At 34.8% G+C, this 18,460-nt stretch overlaps 1 protein-coding gene across 3 annotated transcripts in view; it reads left to right on the top strand.

The window, feature by feature from the left end:
- Positions 1–18,460, top strand: part of PSMD14 (proteasome 26S subunit, non-ATPase 14) — a 106,886-nt gene that overhangs the window by 50,883 nt on the left and 37,543 nt on the right. For all 3 annotated transcript variants that reach the window (XM_044669833.1, XM_044669834.1, XM_044669835.1), the window contains 2 exons: positions 15,875–15,946; positions 16,202–16,321. In XM_044669833.1, the coding sequence (XP_044525768.1) occupies positions 15,875–15,946; positions 16,202–16,321 (192 nt within the window). The remainder of the gene's footprint in view (positions 1–15,874; positions 15,947–16,201; positions 16,322–18,460) is intronic.

Here is an 18,460-nt window from a genome sequence, read left to right as displayed (position 1 = left end):
ATTTCGTACTGCCAGTTCACCTTCCTACACATTTTTTTTCCTTCAATTCTTTTGATATTATTCTTGACTTTTTGTTCTTCTACATGAATTTTGTTAATTTTTTTGAGTTCTATAAAAAATTATTTGGTAGTTTGGTTGATATGGCTATAATAATTGCTAAATAAACTTTTCTTTTTTTTAAATTTTTTTTTATTTTTTTATTTTTAAACCCTTAACTTCTGTGTATTGGCTCATAGGTGGAAGAGTGGTAAGGGTGGGCAATGGGGATCAAATGACTTGCCCAGGGTCACACAACTGGGAAGTGTCTGAGGCCAGCTTTGAACCTAGGACCTCCCGTCTCTAGGCCTGACTCTCAATCCACTGAGCTACCCAACTGCCCCCACTTTTATAATTTCTTAAAGAAGTTTAACTGATGGAAACCAATCTCTTCAACAGAGAAAATAAAACAACCTAAAAAACAGTGTAACTAACAAAGAGTTAGCAAATGTCTTTTAAAAAACCAAAATGCCTTCCAAAAATTTATCAAAGAGTTCAGTTTAAAAACAAAAACACCTATTTGTGGTATGTTCCAACAGAATAGCAAAAATCAGTGGTGGGGAAACAAGTTTATGTAAAGTTTGATGAGATATCCAATTAAACCAAAATATCACAAGGGTCTTTAAGGATGAAATTGGAAGACAACAAATAGGGTCAAAAAGGGAAAAAGATTGATCAAGATTTCTATAATAGACTTTCATCCTTCAATTAGAATGAAGTTACCACTTTTGGCCTGTATAATTATATGAGGAGGTAGAAATGACACTAAAGAAAAGTAAAGGTAGCGAAAGCAATTGGACTGGACTAGATATACAGTGAGGAGGTTTATATTAGAGGTGATACAATTTAGGGTATTATGTGATTGGTTTTTTAAGGTATATGAAATAAAAGAGGATACCAAATATGTAGGGAAAATAGTAGACGTTATTATTATAGGAAAAGATGGTAAAGAAAATATTAACAAAATCTGACCTGTCTATTGAACCTCCTTTCCTCCCTTACCTTCTGTGTTAAAATTTATGCTAAGTATCAATTCTAAGGCAGAAGAGCAATGAGGCTAGGCAACTGGGGTGTTAAGTGACTTGCCCAGGGTCAAAGAGTTAGGAAGTATGAAGTCAGATTTGAACTCAAGACCTTTTGATTATAGGCCTGGCATTCTATCTACTGTACTAACTAGCTGCCCCCTGTATACTGACTTTACTCTTCTTATGGAGTATCCACACAATAAAATAGCAAGAGAGGAAAAAACTGTTCAGCAAAAGTAAGCTAACAGTCTGATAGTATATGCAATATTTTATACCCATAGTTTTTACCCCTATATATTGTGTATTGAATCTATTTCATTGATTTCACCATTCTATTTCTTAGTCAGTGCCAGATGATTTTGATGATTACTGCTCTGTAGTATAATTTGAGATCTGATACTCACCTTTGTAGGAAAAAAAAGAGAAGCACATTATCTTTTTTTTTTTCTAGAACTAAGCATGGTTTTTCTATGATGTAGAATTGTTTCCTTTTTTCTTCTTTTCATTCATATTATTGTAATCATTGTTTTATTCTTTTCCTGGTTCTGTTTACCTCACTATATCATTCATGTAAATCTTCTCATGTTTCTTTTAAGTTTTCATATTGATCATTTCTGCACCACAATAATATTCCATTGCATTTATGTATCATAGTTTGTCCAGTAATAAGACACCTACTTTGTTAATGATTTATGTATAAAAGCTTTAAATTGTCTATTTTTGGTTTTCCCTGTTTCCTTTCTGTTTATGAATTCAGTATCTACCAATCATAGTTCTTTGAAACATACATAGAGGAAGCTGTATGTGTAGCTTAATTTTTCTAGGAATGTGACAATTTTTTATATCATCACTTAATATAGCATATAATGAAAGTTGATCTAAATCTATTGTTTTCCTTTTTTTTCTTTCTACTCTTATCAAATAACAAGTCTTTCTCACAATAATTTGTGTTGTTGGACTTTTATCAAGTCCTGCATTACTTTTATAGTCTTTTCCACTTATCTTACTTTGCTATTTTTTAATCAGCTCCAAATAGTTTTAGTGATTTCTGATATGATATTATAATTTGAGATCTCTAGTTCTAATTCCCTTTTCTTCTGAGTTTTTCCCCCCATTATTTCCTTTGAACCATTTGACTTTTTGATCAAATCAAGATAAATTGGAGGGAAGAAAGACTAAAAATAGATAGTCTTGCCTCATACTTTGTTATGAAGTTGTTGTGAAGTGGCAAGTGTTTGTAAATCAGGGTATTGGGTGGTAGGAAGAGAACATTAACTAGGACTAATTCAAAAGTAGATATGAAAGACCAGAAAAATAGGGGAAAGGAAGTTTGTTTTTAAAAAATTCCATTGGCCTTCCTCACTACCACCACACACACCTCTCCAAAGAGGAATGGGACAAACTTATTTCAGAATGAAAAAAAAAGTGTTTTTATGTTGCTGTTTAACTTTTATTATATCTCTAGGATAGTTTCTAAAAAAAGTATACAGTAAGATACAGTAAGGGCATCTCCATAGCATAGTGGACAGAGCACCAAACCTGGAGTTGGGAGGACCTGGGTTCAAATTTGGCTTCAGATACTTCCTAGTTCTGTGACCCTGGACAAGTCACTTAACCCCAATTGCCTAGCCTTACCATCTTCTGTCTTACACTTGTTACTAATAATCTGTATTAACCTATTTGCTGTCTCAGGAGAGGTGATGGAAGGAGGGAAGGAGAGAATCTGGATCACAAGTATGAGATAACAGTTGTTAAAAATTGTTTCTCTATGTCACTGAAAAGAAACTTTTAAGTTAAAAAAAGAATTGATATTGACACAAGGTAAGGGTTTAAAAATTATACAGTAGAAAGATTTTTATATAAAGCTATAACTTATTTGTATTGCAGTGCACTTTTAACATTCTTTGCCACATGTTAATAGTGGAAATTTAGCATGTCCAAGCAGAAAATTTACTGGATTTGGACTCAAAGGATCAGGTTCAAAATTAGCTGCTCTGATTTGCTACTTGTGTGACTAACCAAATAGATCATTTAACCTCTCTGTGCCTCATCTTCCTTATCTACAAAATGAGGGGGTTGGACTAAATGACCTTCAAAATCCCTTCCAGCTTTAGGTCTTTAGAATATTTTGTAGTTTCATACAATGCTAGAAGCTACTTGTAGGAAAGTCTGCATGTTTTATTGGCCTTTTTAACTGATAAGGAAATTAAAGTTTAGAAATAGGAAGTAATTTGACTGAGTTCATACAGCTGGGACTTAAACTCAGGTCTTCTCATTTCAAATATAGTGTTTATTCTATTACAACGTGCTATCTCTCTAAAAGCAGTGTTTTTTTAGACTTGCATGTATTTTTATTTAGAAGTGCAAAAAAAGCAAAGTAAATTATTTTTAAAAAATTAATAAACAGCAGCCTTTTACTTATTCATCTGCTATAAATCCATTGGGTCCATGCTTCAAAGGCAGAAATGCGAGCAATGACAGCACTGCTCCTACATCAGACACAGTAACAAAACAGAAAGCACACTTAGGACTTGATGCTGCAAAGATACTTTGCAAAAAAATCATTTGGGATTTGGTGAAGGAGTACATCTGGCATTCTCTTGAGCATCTCTCCATCCATCTTGCCCTTGAAATCACATGTGTGTGTATGTGTTTAAACACATATAAACACGCTATCATCTCTGTTATATTTCTCACCTGCTTTAGAATAGGCCTCCCTAGAATAGACCGTCTTCCATAGTATATGCAGGTAGTCTAGAAATACCTGAAGATAAATTAAAATGTGAAAGAATATAATAGGAATGTTTCAGTGTGGTCAGAACTCTAATTCAGTACTATAGATATTAAGCACCTGCTCTCTACAGGAGACTGATATGTGCTGGGCTCTAAGAGTACAAAGATAAAAACATAGTCGTTCTTCATAAGAGGCCCACATTCTCCTAGTGGGAAATGAAATGGGCACAGATATATCCACTTTGATAGAGGCAAAGCAGAGAGTACTACAGGAAAATTTGAGAAGAAAAGATGTTTTTAATTGGGAAGGGCTTCATGAAGAATGTCTTTACCTGAGCTGAGCCTTGATGGAAGAGAATGATTTTCAAAGTTGTATTGAATAGAAAGATTAAATTCTAAGCATTGCAAGATGGTGTTGCCATTGAGGTGGGAAATGCATTTTTCAGGGAACAGTTAGTTTTTTAGTTTGTGTACAAAATGGTCTCTAGACCTTTCTGATTATGCATCTCTATCGGTTAAAAAAAAATCAGACATCCAACTGGTATACATATATATTTTGTAAACCATACATACATATTTTTATACCAATAAATATGTACATTAGAAATATTACATAAAATAAAATTCAGAAAGGGACAAGATGAAAATGAAATATTTGATCCTAGAACCAATGAGAAGTTACCAAAGTTTATTCAGTAGGAGATGAAATGATTACTTTGGTGTCTATGTGAAGAATGAATTGGAATGGAAAGAACCTTGAAGCAAAGAAACCAATTAGGAGTCTTGTAATAGTCTAGGTAGAAGGTGATGAGAATCTGAGAATCTGAACTATAGGGTCTAAGTCATATGAGCAGAGAGAAAAGAAGAAATAATAGAGATAAAAATGAAAAGATTTGGTGATTGCTTGTTTATGTGAGGTAAGGAATGATGCTGCTTGTCAATGATGATGCACCTTAGAAGTCACAGGTATCTTTGTGGCAATCTCATCTAACTCCTACTTAGAAGGAACCCCAACTGTAAGAAACCAACAACGTGCTAATCCAGTGTCTGCTTTTAGACCTCTAAAAAGGGGGAAATCCACTATCTCCCTAGGTAGACAGTTCTAATTATTAGGAAGTTTGTCTTGACATTAAGCTTAAATTTTCTTTTCAGCTTTTACTCATTGCTTTTGGTTCTCTGCACTGGGGCCTAAATTTGACAAGATCCCCCAGATACCTGCGGACAGCAATCATGTCTCCCTTCCTCCTCCTCCCTATACACCTAGTGTTCTTCAGGTTTAACATCTTGAATTTCTTTAACTCTGGAGTTCTTAACTGTAAAGTTTTAAAATGTATGCTTTGCTGATTGTATTGTAATATCACTAGTTTTTCTTTGTAATTCTATATGTTTTATGCACTTAACATTCTGAGAAAAGATATATAATCATCACCAGATTTCCAGAGGGGTCTATGACATAGAAAACATTAAGAATCCCTGTCTTAGATCTTGAGACTATTACCCACTGTGTTAGTTGTCCTTCCTCCCTTTGGGTCATCTGCAAATTTGATGAGCAAGCCATTTATGCCTTTATCCAAGTCATTGATTAAAATGTTAAGCAGCAGAGGGCCAAGTACAAATCCCTGGGTTACTTCAGTGGAGACCTGCCACACTGACATTGAATAATTAACAGATTGAATTTGGCCATCCAACCAGTGCTGAATCCCTCTAATTACATTATTGTTTAATCCATATCTCTCCATCTTCACAAAGAATAATATGAGATGCTTTTTTCAAAAACTTTGCTTATATGCATAGCATTTCCCTCCCTTTCCAGTTGTTTTTGGTTTTTGTCAGAAAGGAAATTAGTCTGGAAAGTTAGCCTGGCATAATCCATATTTGTTAAAGTCATCCTCACTCTTTGTAATCACAATTTCTTTCTAGGTGTTCAACAACCATCTCTTTAATGACTTTGCTTAGGAATCAGACTCAAATTGACCAATAGTTTGCAGATAGTTCTCTTTCCTTTTTGGAAAATCAGGGCAGCTCTCCAATCTTGTGTTATCTTTCCTGGTTTTCACAGTCTGTCAGATACTACTGACAGAAGCTTAACAGTCACACTTCTCACTTCTTTCAGGGCCTGAGGATGTAGTTCATCTGAGCCAATCAGTAGGGACCAACTCTTGAAAGGAATAGAGGAGCCAAAGAGCAAAGTCATGGGCAAAGTGGAAAGAATAGCCTTGACAAAGAGTATTTCTTTCTCATTCTCCTAAGACCAGAACAAAGGCATTACATTGATCCTCACAACAACCATGTGTGATAGGTATTGTTATTGCCTTTGTTTTACTGATGATGAAACTGAGGCTGAGAGGGGTTAAGTGATTTGCCCAAAATTATATAGCTAATGAATGTGAAGCAGAATTTGAATTCCTGTCTTCCTTATTCCAAGTGTGCAACCTAGGAGGCATATGAAGAATAGATGAAAGAGACTCACAATTAGAGATGACCAGTCATTCTTCAGGGAAGAAAAGGGTAAGGCAATCTGCCAGGAGATAAGATAGTTAACGTGGTGTTGTGAAGATTTGGGGTATTTAGTCTAGCAGGGGTGTTGTGTGACAAGAAATTGATGAAAATTGAGCAAATGTAGTTGTTTAGGGGTAAGGGCCCACTTTATGGAATATAAAGACATAGATTTAGATCTGGAAGAGAACATAATGGTTATCTAGTCTAATCCCTTTACCTTATGCTAAGGAAACAAGAAATCTGGAACTGTCACAGAGGTTCTAAGTAGCAGAGTTGGAATTTCAACCTCGGGTCATCTGACTCTAAAACTACTGTTTTTCCTTTGTACCATGCTGACAAGGTAATGTTAATTTGTTGTGGGCTAAATCTTCCATCATTGTTCAGGAGCTTGAAAGAAAAGGCAGACAATTTAGATGGTAGTAACCCAGAGACAAGAATAATTCATTCTTATAAGAAACATTCAGTCACTGTTCAAGAGAAAGACAAAAAGGGTAGAGAGAGATTCAGAAGGAATGGAGGAATGTGACATTAGAACAGAGTTGATAGCCTGGGAAAAGAGGGATTATGAACTGAAAATTGTCTTGAAAATCAGGAGAATCATGGTTATATTTATAATTAGTGAGTGAGGCAGTGGGAGAGGTAGAGGTACAAAATATTGAGGTTGTAGAGAAAAATTTATTGTTCAGGATCTTTGAGATGGAAATCTACCTCTGCCTCTACCTCTACCTCTACCTCATGGGTGGCTAATTTGGAATAAAGAAAGAAGTCAAAAGAGGTCAGTGTTGAGGAAGCCAAGATATTCTGTTATCAGTGTGAAGACTGAAGCCTCAAGGGATAGTATGAAGAAGCTAAAGTGGAAAGGAAGACTGAAACCAATATTGAACTCATTCAGAAAGAATAGAGGATGAACTGGAAGTTTATAGATGACAGCAACAAAGACTTGGACAGATGGGTACAGATTATGATGTGACTGTTAAAGGGGTTGAAATAAAAAATGGCTGTGCCAACTCATCCATCTGACTCTGTGAATTGGGAATCATTAGAAAAGCATTTACACTAGAGAAGATGATGACATATTCAGTAGAAACCTTGATGTCATTGTCCAAAGTTGGCAGGCACAATGGAAGGGATTGGGAAAAGGTAGATAGGGATCTTTGGATTGAACTTGGGCAAGGATGAAAGCCAGGGGCAGCTCGGTGGCTCAGTGAATTGAGAGCCAGGCCCAGAGATGGGAGGTCCTGAGCTCAAATTTGGCCTCAGACACTTCCTAGCTGTGTTACCCTGGGCAAGGCACTTGACCCCTATTGCCTAGCCCTTACCTCCTACCTTAGAACCAATACATAGTATTGATCCTAAGGGAAAAAAAGAAAGTACCAAAAAGTTAGCAAAGGAAATGGCATATGGCAGTTTATAATCACAGAGTTAATAAAGGAGCAAGAGGAAGGGATTTGCTAGTCATGGGGCCTAGGAGCACAAAATTAATAAAAACTTGTTAGACTAAATCAATGTCAAGGTTGAAATTAGAATGTTGGCACAAGGCTGCCTTGACCAATGATGCCTCATTAATTGATTGCTGCAGTGATTGTGTGAGTTGTAGTGAGTACCAGGTTAGGTTTATGGGTTCCAAGTGGATCTAAAGATGTAGGAGCATATTTCCTTTGTGTTTCCAGAAGGAACTTCTCCCCTCATCCCTTAGTTGTATGCAGGAAGAGAGGAAAGCTTATAGTGCTTATAGCCTCAGTTTTCAGGTGTCTTTCAAGGTGAAAAACAGTTTCATTTGAGCAAAACAGGAAAAGCATATTAGAGTTCCATCTGACATATTTGTACTCTTTAACTTTTGCTTCCCTTTTTCCCTCAGTTCTTTTTTCTGAAAACAAGATTTTTCCTACAGCTATCTTACACTAAATAGAAAACAAGAATACTTTTCTTTATTATACTATAGCATCAACAGTTTTCTGTTTTAAATTTTGCTTACTTCAAAAACAGAAATCACATCGATCACAATAATTTTTATCCAGAAATTTAACCAATATATATTTAATGCCACACCAAGGAGATCACAAGAGCCCCAGAAAGTGTCTTAATCAGCAGACATCTGACTTGTTTGCCAGACGGAGAGAGATAGCTGCCAAATATATCAAGTTAGAATGTAAACTGGTTTGTAAAATCTCATTTTAAAAAAAAACCAACCTAGGAGCAGTATCATTTCATAAAGCAGAGAAAGATAGTGGAAAGCAAAACAATTTTAAACAAAAGTTGGCAAAATTAGAACTAGACAAAGTCATCCCAAGAGCATTCAAGGGTAAAAATAGAAGAACAATTACAGAGAAAAGAAATATAGAAATGATTTGCAAAAGACATTGTAACAAACTAAACTATCAAGAACAATGGATCCAGCACTCTTCAACCCTAATATCACAGTATTGAATGTGATTATAGAGAAGATAAAAATGACCCTAAAGAGACCAAAAATTTGGAAAGTGGATAGATGAAAGTAAGTTATATTGAGGAGTTCTGTGTTGGAAGTGACCTGATTGTGATAGAATGGAGGAACCAATAAACAAATTTTTTGAAGTAGGGGAAGATACCAAAGGCATGAAAAAACTTCTAGACCTTAATAATACTGAAATGAGGAGACCGATAGAGACCATCAATAATTGCCAACCTATATGATTCCTCTGTACACTTTATGAAAGTCATTTGTTTATAAGTCAAGGGCATTATTGATGAAGGTATGAGCAACAACAAAGTTTTTGAAGTGTTCGGTAATGGACTAATATCTTTTCCATTTCACAATTAATAGAAATATAGAAAGACTACAAGATCTCATGCTTATTGTTTGATTATTTAAAGGCATTTAACTTGGTAGGGCAAAGCACCACCTTTACAGGCCCCTTGACAAAAGATGTTAAAATCATTCAAGATTATATCAAAAAGATATTACAGAAAGAGCCCCATTCAACCATCTTCTGATAAGAAGCTACCATAATTCACTAGGCACTGGAGATGAATGAAATAATTGCTACTTCAATGAAATTACATAATTGAGGAAATAAGTCAATATGAAAAATATACAGCATAAATGTAAAGTGTACAAATATATACAAGTAATTCTCGAGGAAGAGCACTAACAGTTGGAGAAGGGAATCAGGAAAGGCTTCATCTAGATTAAAGATGGTGCTAGAGCCTCATCTTAAAAGAAGAGTGGACTCAGGAATAAGGAAGAAGTGCATTCCAGGCATTTATGTCAGCCAAAAAAAAAAAAAAAAGACACAAAGACAGGAGATAAAATGTCCTATGTGAAAAAAAATGGAAAGCCAGTTTGTCTGGACTACAGAATATAGGAGGGGAAGCGAGCCAGTAAGAGAAGTTGGGACCAGATGATATAGGATTTTAAAAGCTAAACAAAGTAATTTATAATTTATCTTAAATGTGAAGCTCCTGAAGTTGTTCAAGTGGAGTAGTCATGTGATTAGATCTGTTAGGACAGTGATGGCTAGAGTGGTGAGGGATTTGTGGGAGGGAGACCAACTGGGAGACTTGCAAGAATCTAGGTAAAAGATGTTGAGGACTTGGTCTAAGGTGATATTATGTGTATGGGGAGAGGAGACCAGATACAAGAAATGTTGTAAAAGTGTAAACTGCAAGCTTTGACATTTGATTGACTATATGGATTGAAAAAGAATGAGGAGTCAGTGATAATGTCAGATTGGCCTATTGAAGAATTTCAGCAGAAGTAGTGAAATTTGGAAGAGGAAGGGGTTTAGGGAGAAAGATAATAAATTCAGACTTAAACAAATTGTTTTTAAGTTTTCTCCAAAATATCCATCTTGAAACAAGCATATGTACACATGATGGAGGATGGGAAGGGGGAGATCTAGAAGTCATCTACTTTGAGATGAAAATTAAACCTATGGAATAAGATGAGTTTTCCCAAAAAGAATGTGATAAGTATAACCATAGGGAATAATAAGATTATAACCATAGGGAATAATACCTGAGTTAGGGGACATTATGTGGATGATGGAAGAGAAAAGACCTAGGAGTAATCAGCCAACCAAGAGAAGGTAGTGTTATGAAAACTCACTTAGGAGAGGAAAGGAAGGTAAACAATGTCAAATGTAGCAGGTAGGTCAAGGAACATTAATACAGAGACAGAGGGAAGATATCTGATTTGGCAGTGAAGACATCATTGGTAATTTTGGAGAGAGCAGTTTCAGTTAAGTGATGAGCTAGAAAGCTACATTTCAAAGAGTTAAGGACTGTGTGATAAGAGAGGAAGTGGAGACAGTAAGTGTGTAATATTTTCAAGGAATTTGACTAAGAAAGGGAGGAAAGATAAAGGATATTAGCTTGAATACCTAGGGAAGGATTTTTTTTTTTTAATGATGGCAGACAGGCATGTTTGAAAGTGGTAGGGAGAAACTGGTTGAGAAAGAGAGGTCAAAGATTTGAGAATAGGGATGAGATCAAATGACAGTTTTAATAATAATAATAAAGATGATAGCTAACATTTATATAGCATTTACTTTATGTCAGGCACTGTACTAACCTAATCACTTTACAATATTGTTGTCATCTGATCTTCTTAAGAACCCTGGGAGGTAGGTGTTATTGTTATCTTCATTTTGCAGAAGAGAAATAGGTTAAGTGACTTGCTCAGGAGACATGCAGTTTGTACAATATTATATGAATTCTAGAATCATTGGAATATTCTTTTTATATTATAAACCAAAATGGACAATTTCCCATGGAAAGTGAATATGCTTTTCTTCAAAGCAAAGGCACATATTTTTAACATTAACATTCTATTGGAGTTGCTATATGGGAACAAGATGTGGAATACAACTGCCTTCAAAGAAATTAAAATGAGAATTGCACAAAGGGCAAAGGAGTGATGTATTATGACTGTGAGCAGGCTAAAACATAGAACCAGTTAGGAACTCCACAGAACAAGAATGAAGAATATTATCAAGTAATAATATGATAGAAAAATAAGTCATGGTTGTCATATGATGAACAAGGAATACAAGGCTGACAACGAAAGTGTACCATTGATAATACCACAATGTAACAGAAAGCACAGAAGGCTTCCAGCACATTGTAATTTCCTTTGGAGAATTTAAGGGAGAACAGGGGTAGAGTTTTATATAAGATGGGTAGGCTTAGAAGGGTTATCATCTTCATCATTGGAAGGACCTTCTGAATTGAGATCACAGATCCATTTGAGCCTGCTTCACACAAAATGGCACAAACCCAGAATACACTAAATTCCTCACCAAGTTTAAGACTTAATTTGTTTAAAAAGAGAAACCTTTTAAAGCAAATTCAATTACATGTAGCACAAGTGTAAATTACTTTAAGAAATTATGTCAAGATGTATTATAAACACCCCCAAATTATAGTAAATGTTTTTAAAAATGTTCCCATTAGTATAGCTTTTAGTGGGAAGATGTAACCAAGGGATTGGGATCTTTATTTCTCCCTTCCCTCTCCAAGTAATGGGAAGATCTGCCACCACTCTCATCACTCATCCCTTGAGTTCTTTGATTTCTCACAGGGCTTGGATGAGGTGAAAGTCAATGTCCCTCTGCTATATAAAGAAATCGGGAGTGGAGCAACTGGGTGGCTTAGTGTATTGAGTGCCAGGCCTAGAGATGGAGGTCCTAGGCTCAAATCTAGACTTAGACCCTTCCTACCTATGTAATCCCAGGCAAGTCATTTAACCCCCATTGCCTAGCCCATACCACTCTTCTGTCTAAGGGCTCTAAGACAGAAGGTAAGGATTTAAAAAATATATAGAAATTGAGGACTGTTTGCCTTTCCATTGCCTCCTGTGGTCCTTCAGAGTTAATCATTTGCCCTTCCTCTTTGCCCTTTATTACCCTAACATTATTATTTAATCTATTGATGAAACCTAAGAACCCAACATTGCTACTTGTGAGTTTTTCTATCTGCCCTGTAGCTTAACTTTATTTTATTTATTGTTTCCTCCAAATTAGAATGTGAGTAGGTTCCTTGGAGGCAGAGGTTGTCCTAATTCTTCTTTTTGTATCTCCAGTTTGTGCTATGGTTCTTGGCACATAGTAAATAGTTGATAAAAACTTTTCCTTTTATGTGTTAAACTATCAATGACTAAGTCTTTAAAGCATGCTAGGGAGAAAGGGTAATGTTGCACTGCTTTCACTTTTCATTCTGTGTAAAAACAGATTGCAGGTGGGTTATATCTTCCTTTACAATTCAAAACTTCTGGAAATTCTGCATCCTTATCCAAGAGATGAACAGTTCATTGATAGATTGAAACAAAACATGAAGGAGAAGCACTTACAGATCACTTCATGGTTTCTAGCTTGGGAGATAGGGAATTTGTGGTGCCATTGCATACTGAAAGCAAATTTGAGAGAGGTATGTTAAATTTTTGGTAATCAGTCTCAAGGAAACCAGAGATTTGAGATGAGGAAAGTAAAGATTCCAGATATGGAGGCCAGTTAGTACAAAGGCAGAGATGGGACAGGGAGCAGTATGCATGTGAGGGACAGCAAGTAGGCCAGTATGGCCAAACCCTAAAGTACATGGAATAGAATGATATGTACAGAGTCCTTAATTAATAATTCCCTTAGGTATCTCTGAAGAAAATGGCTACTTTCCTATGGTTGCTCTTTTAGTGAATGTAGCTTCAATTTTTAGCCAATTTATGAATTATTAAAGCAACTTTTAATAGGCTCAAGTGATGAAGACTTTTCATTTATAACAATAGCAAGTAATAGGTCACATATTGTAGAGTACTGTTCTGAAAGTTAGGATACCCAGATTCTAGTCTCTTCCTCTGACACTAAAATAGCATTATGGTCTTGACCAAGTCATTTAAATGTTTTAGACCTCAGTAGTATAATTATATTTCAGATTTTGCATGCTGTGATAGTCAGTTCTTCAAAGATGTGACAAGAGCTATACTTGACTTGCCCTGATTGCATGAGGCTTTTAAAAATTGCTTTAGAGCTTGCACGCCACTTGTGAATTTAGTGTTGGATTCTAAGACTTTGGAGGAGGATAAAGTTTCCTCTCCTGCTCACAAATGACCCTGCTTCCCTATTCATTCTACTTAACACTACTAAAACACTTCCCATTCCTTATGAGGGATTATATATAAATTTTATTTAAGTCCAGATTGTCAGATAGTTTTTGCCTTATAGCTATTATTAATACAAGCAATGTGGTGACCATGTTTTTATCTGAATACCTCAATATTTAAAGTGTAATTTCTTTGGTGTAAATTCTCCCTATCCCACCACTACCACCACCACCAGAAGGGAAAAAAATCTAAGCCAAATGGGGAAACTTTCCCAAATTCAGCTCATCCAGTGTTCAGTGAACCTATATTTAGTCACTGAACTTGATGCACTTTGAACCTTAGAGAATCTCGAGTCATCTTGCTTTGTCCTCAGGCGGTGTCAGAGTAGAACTTTAGTAGAGAATATTTCATTGTACCTGGCACCTTGGTAGTTACTGAGAAAGGTCATTTTACTCATATCCTTGGCCTTACTACATTTACAAGTGCATATTTAATACATTTATCTGCATGTGTTCATATATGTGTTTAGGTTAAGCCTAGCAACTAACAGTCTTTGGGATAACTACCCACTTGATTTTCTTTTGCCTTTTGCTGCATTAGTTTTACTCTCTCCCTTATCATAGATGATCCAAAAGAACCTTAAAGGTCATCCAATACTATTCCCTCATTTCTTTTTTTTTTTTTTCAGATGAGAAAACTAAGGCCCAGAGAGGTTAAGTGGCAGGAGAGCCAGGATTTGGACCAGGGTCCTCTCACTCCAAATCCCATGCTATTTCTACTGTACCACCTAGGTTTCAGTATTGGCCTGTAGGGGAAAAAGGTTAGCTCCTTGACTCTAGTTCCTTTCCTAGGAAGGAAGGTCATTTTAATGGATATGAAATAGTTTTTCACATATGAAACATGCCTCTATATAAGGGGAGTAATGAAGCTGCACCTTGTATGAAATGGGTGAATTTATTATTCATTTTGAAATGTACAAACCTATAAAATAAATTCAGTAGTCTTTATTAATGAAAAATTAAATGAAAAGGGGGCAAGGTTTTTTTACACAATTTTTTCATTACTATTTACAAATTTTAAAAAAACAAACCCAAATGGATGTTCCCATTGATCTTGGTCCCCATTTGGTATTAAAATGCATGTTTTCCAATTTTCAGGCACACTCTAAAGTAGTCATTAGTTTTCATGTGTTCTCAGTATACCTTGCCTTTTCTCAACATTATTTCTAGTCATTTTTGCACATGGTGGGCAATATTGTATTTTTAGAAGTGTTAGTTTCATCACAGAAGTGGAAGGCCTGTAATCCCCTTTATAAGATCTTCAAGAACTGTTCTTCCAGCCCCTTCTTTAAGATCTCTTGAATTCTTTATTAAAATACGAAGTACAGACAACTCTGCTACATACAGTTATACATATAGTAAATGTTCCTAGAGTATGCATGTAGCTATGTATATATCGATATAATGCATGGATCTAAAAGCACAACATATAATGAAAAAATTGTTTGATTTCTATAGGGATTATTAATTTATAACTTGAATTGTTAACTTCTTTGACCTATAATCTGAAAATATAGTTACTGTCACAGAAAAGAATATGAGGATTCTAGGACCCTATAATTGCAAGAATAACTAATTGCATTGATTTCCAGAATCATTTCGTGTCCAGCACTTTTTAATGATTGTTCATGAGTGTTCTTATTGGAGAAATCGCTTTTCTAAAATTATAAACTATCTGGTCACAGCTATGTATATATTGTTTTGTATAGTATTGTATTTTAAAATAGATTTAGAAACTTTTGGTGATAATTTCCCTAATATGTCCTTTTTGTTCAATAGAGGGCACACCAAGATTAACAGTACTGCCTGGTTCAAAGGTTCTAGTTGAGTTTTCTGAAACATTCATTGTTGCGCCATAGCTTCTTCAACTAGATGTTCACACCTTGGGCAACAGTGTTAATTTTGGAAAAAAAAAATACTCATAAAGAGAGGTGTAGAGTATTTTGCAAACAGCTTTTCCACCTAGGGAATGAAGGTCCATTCCCTCCCTTCCTCTCTCCCTCCCCTCCCCCCCCTCCCAATTGTACCTAATCTGTAGAGGGCTACCATAATCCTAATGTGCAAGTTACTCCTAGATAAAACCTGATGAAGCAGGGGAGAAATTGCTGCTTGTGTTGGTGCCAGTTAATCATGCTAGCCTAACTGCATTTATATTCACACCATTATAAGAGGCACATAGTTAATTGATGAACTGAAGCTATTTTACTGCTGAAGGTAGGTTACTTTTGCTGAATGACTTAGTTCTGTGATCACCTGAATCTTAGTAGTTCGGGTTTTTTTCCTTCTAGGTTGATGTGGGAAAATATAGTACGATTCTTTCGTTTTTTTCCTTTATAAACCTTATATTGTTTAAGTAAATAAGACCCATAAGCACTGAATTTACTTTTTGTTAATGTGGGCTAGTTAATAGCGAGTATTTGATAGTACCTATTAATTATCTTGTTTTCTAGGGGCCACCTACAGATGCTCCAGCAGTAGATACAGCAGAACAAGTTTATATCTCTTCTTTGGCACTTTTGAAAGTAAGTAGAGCCACTTTAGTATATTCTTTTGCCCTTCTTGCAGCTTTATTAGACTTTTTACCATTTCAATTTCAAATATAGTTCATGTTACTTGACACTTTCATATGGAACCTTTTATTTTAAGCAGGTAAAAATGAAGAACATTTTACCCCCCTTGGAAGAAAAATTAGTTGGGGAGGTAGAAATCTCATAGATTTCTTAGACAAATAAAGCTTTAAATCCAGTTGTAGTTGTAACATTCATTCTTCTTTACAGATGTTGAAACATGGTCGTGCTGGAGTTCCAATGGAAGTTATGGGTTTGATGCTTGGAGAATTTGTTGATGATTACACCGTCAGAGTGATTGATGTGTTTGCTATGCCACAGTCAGGAACAGTGAGTACTTTTACAGTTTCTTCCTGCAAGTAAAAGTGGGTTTTTACTTTTTCTAAATGGAAAATAACTTTTTATCCTGCTCCTTTTTGTTTTTTTTCCCCAATAGAAAAAAAAGTCATAGCAATGATGATAGAAATTTCTACACCATGTCCTGGGTATAGATCTCTTTATTAATACTTTAGTTTTTGAAATAAAATAACATTAAACTTACTGCAAAAACAAAGAACAAGATACAGTATTATGTTTGAAAATCCACTTTTAAGTTTGAATTCATTAAGTTTTGGTTTTTGTTCCCATTGTTTTAAACACATATTCCTTTTTTCTAATACTTTAAAATATATGACTATAACGTTATAGCTATTCTTGCTACGTATTCAGCATGTAATTTGAAGAAATCACAGAAAATTTTCTTTTACCCAGGTGAGGTAAATTATTTATAGAAGTATACACTCTGTTGGTTTATAAGGAATCCACTCTGTTTCCTCTTAATGTATTCTGGTTTTGTAGGAAATATATTTGATCAGTATAAATAGGTGCATTTTCTATATTTTCTCATAAGGTTTTAAAGATGTTAAACATTCTACTATCAACATAAGCAGAAAAAGCCTTTATAGCTCTGTGGGAATTAAAGCAAAGCAGGTACTTAGGGCAGAATATATACAACAGGATAAATGTCTAAATTACTCTTAATTTAACCATGCTATATTCATTCTATGTTAGAATTCATTTTTCCTTGTATTTATTTTTTCATATTTTCACATGGTTAAATACAGAATTGTTTCCAGGGAAAATATATATTTGGGCTTATAAAAGCAATGACAACATGTTGACGCTTGTTACATTAAATGCACAGTGCCAAAGTTTGAGGGAGAAAATCATGAGACATTATGTTTATTCTATAGCTTTTCTTTTAATTATAAGTTAACAGAGATCAGCAAATTTCTTCATTAACTGTTACCAGTCCCTCTGGGGCAAGCACACCTTGTCTTATTTAGAGTTGTACACAAGCAGATTTCATAATTTCTCTGTAATTACTTGTTTACAAGATAATATGAGGTAGTAATTTGGATCACTAAAATCATCATGCATAAATAATAGTAGAAAGTTTTCTCTCTGAAAAGGTTAATTCTTAATTTTCAGACCAAAATACTAAGGATTTCTTTTGAGGAAGTATTTATGTTTGCTAGTGAGTTTACATAATATTAAAATTAACTGTGTAACATTCTAATGTTATACATTTATAATGAATGGTCTTACAAAGAAATGATGGCTTCTGAGAAATTTTTCTTTCTTCAAAAAAATCCCATTTTGGATAATTTGTCTGAAAAATAATTAACTTTAAGGCATGATGATTGGTTTTGGGGTCTAGCTTTTTTGAAAAGTAGTTTGTGTTTGAGGTAATTGTTGTTGTAAAAAGATATACAAAATAAGCCAGTGCTCAAGTTGTGTATTGAGGCCTGCTTAGCAGGCAAAATAACAATGTACTTTCTTAAATTGACTACCAAGAACAGAGCACCTGAGGCTACCAGTTGATTATTTCCTCAAAGTTGTATGATCATGGATTTTTGAAACTGAAAAACCTTTTTTCTTCTGTAAAAAAAATATTTAATATTTTTTATGCCACCCAATATAAATGCAGAATATTTACCTGTCTATTGAGAATGCAACTTGATCAAACTAGTCCTAAGATCATAGGGTCACAGATTTAAAGTTGGAAGGGAAACAGAGGTCGTCTAGGATCTTCTCCATGGGGTTAGTAAATGCTTTTTTATTAACTAATGGAGGCAAAGTTAGGACAGGATGAACTTCTGATCCATCCAGAAATTAAATAATCTTATAATTGTTTGGTCATAAAGTATAAAAGTGGATCAAATCTTCCAGTTATAAACTATGAGAAGTTTGGGGAAATTTTAAAATATAATTGAATGAAATTAGTACATCATTTTCAAGTGTCCTGATTTTTAAGGATCATCACCTCAAAGGATTATCGTATGTAAAAAGACTAGATATTCAAGGGGATTAAGCTGTCTCAAGTAAAAAAATATTTCATAGTTATTCCTATGAAATTGTCAGTTCACCTTGCATTTTGAGATTTTTTTGTTTGTTTTGTTCCCCCCAAAGTTCCTTATGTGCTAAAAC

The sequence above is a fragment of the Gracilinanus agilis genome, chromosome 3, assembly GCF_016433145.1.
Source record: "Gracilinanus agilis isolate LMUSP501 chromosome 3, AgileGrace, whole genome shotgun sequence".
NCBI lineage: Eukaryota > Metazoa > Chordata > Mammalia > Didelphimorphia > Didelphidae > Gracilinanus > Gracilinanus agilis.
Note: the sequence above shows the minus strand (reverse complement) of the source record. Positions and strands in the feature narration are given on the sequence as shown.